At 49.5% G+C, this 1,663-nt stretch overlaps 1 protein-coding gene across 1 annotated transcript; it reads left to right on the top strand.

Annotated features, from left to right (window-relative positions):
- Positions 1 to 70: 70 nt before the first annotated feature.
- Positions 71 to 703, top strand: PPTG_07702 (hypothetical protein; the record flags this gene model as incomplete). The annotated part of the gene is made up of 1 exon (XM_008901977.1): positions 71 to 703. One exon carries the CDS (start codon positions 71 to 73, stop codon positions 701 to 703), a length of 633 nt encoding a protein of 210 aa, XP_008900225.1.
- Between the last annotated feature and the right edge of the window lie 960 nt (positions 704 to 1,663).

Below are 1,663 nucleotides of genomic sequence, written 5' to 3'. Positions count from 1 at the left end.
ACAGTCCAACGACGACTTGGAGTTATGGCTGTTTAGCACTGAGCAGTACTATTCTAACTACAGCGAGGAGATGGAGGCTGAGTCGTCCGACTTTGTCGATACTACTTTTGGTAACTTGGGCCCGGCAGCTCAGACGTGGTACCGCGACTTTAAGATTTCTCTTGGTGACCAGCCAGCTACGTGGACCATATTCAAGCAAAGAATTCGTGAGCGCTTCCGAGAGGCAGACTTCCAGCATAAGGTGCTGTCGAGGTTGCATAACCTTCGATGGAGTGGGTCCCAGCAGGCGTACACAGCGAAATCCCTGCACTTGCTGTCTCAACTCGACTGCGAGCTGCCTGAAGTGGTCAAACGTTGGTATTACCAACAGAAACTTCGCTCTGACACTAGCGCTTTTGTGTCACAAAATGTACCGTCGACACTTAAAAAAGTCATCGAGCTAGCTCAACGCTTCGAAGATTCTCGAGCGACAATCCCTGGACCAGGTGTTCAGAAGGATCAGCGGGGCGATAAACCTCAAAGCAAGCCACAATCTCAGAAGAAGAACCCTGTAGCGTCATCCAAGCCCCATCAGTCTCTTGATACGACTGGGAGGAATGGTGACAGGCCTAGTTGTGCGTATTGCGAAAAACCAGGTCATACCGAGGCTGTCTGCTTCAAGAAGAAGGCGGATGCCAAGGTGTTGACTTCAAAAAACGCTTAGGCCCGGTGGGTTGGCATCCCATTGGGCCAAGCAGTCAGTCCGTGGTAGCCGTCCACGTTCTGACAGCCCCCTACCGAAACAGCTTCATTACCATGCGGATGACGCTGTTCTCTCGACTAAAGAGAAAGTGTACGGCTATTTATCTCAAAGAGGTCGAATTGCTGACGCTGCTATATCAATTTTCATTGATAGTGGCGCGTCATTCAATGCGATCGACGCCCAGGTCGCTTCAAGCCTCGGCTTACCGATCAAGGCGTCTTCGAAACCTCTGAATGTGAAACTGGGCAGCGGACAGCGTGTGAGTATTCCCCGACGGACAACTCGAATTACTCTTTCGATGTGTGGCTTTCCGTTGTACGATTCCGACATTTTCGTTATGGACATTCCAGAAGGTAAGAATGTACTTCACGGATTCCCTTGGCTTGAAAAGGTAAATCCAGACATCGATTGGTCCACTAGAACTGTACGTCCCCGTGGAGCCAACACTGGTCTAACTTTGCATCGCTGTCCTCGAGTTCAAGCTGGTGTTTTAGTTGCTGGTGGTCGGCGAAAGAAGAATTTGTCACGACATATCGAGGATCAGGATGAAAAACTACTCTTCTACGCCAAGCACGACTTCATCTCTGAATTGGGTAACACTAACGTGATATCACCTCGCTAATTCCGGCGAATGCAGCGTGAAGAATCATCGTTCTGCTTTGCAATTCGCATTACAGACGATCAGTCCGATAAGGCTTCTCGGCAGCTACAGTAAGGATGGGATCAATTACGTGGACGCCCTGAAGAAGCCGTCTTAAGGAAGTACAAGGACACAGTATTTCGTGTGGAGCTACCCAATGTCGCTCCACAGCGGACTATTGATGTTGAAGCAGAAGTTGAATTGGATGACAAAGTACCTGTGGCTCGGAAGCAGTTTCTGTAACGGGGTTACACGGGTTTACACCTGGTGTATTCCACACA

The sequence above is a fragment of the Phytophthora parasitica genome (genome assembly GCF_000247585.1).
Source record: "Phytophthora parasitica INRA-310 unplaced genomic scaffold supercont2.12, whole genome shotgun sequence".
NCBI lineage: Eukaryota > Oomycota > Peronosporomycetes > Peronosporales > Peronosporaceae > Phytophthora > Phytophthora nicotianae.
The sequence above is the reverse complement of the archived record's forward strand: the minus strand, read 5'-3'. Positions and strand labels throughout refer to the sequence as shown.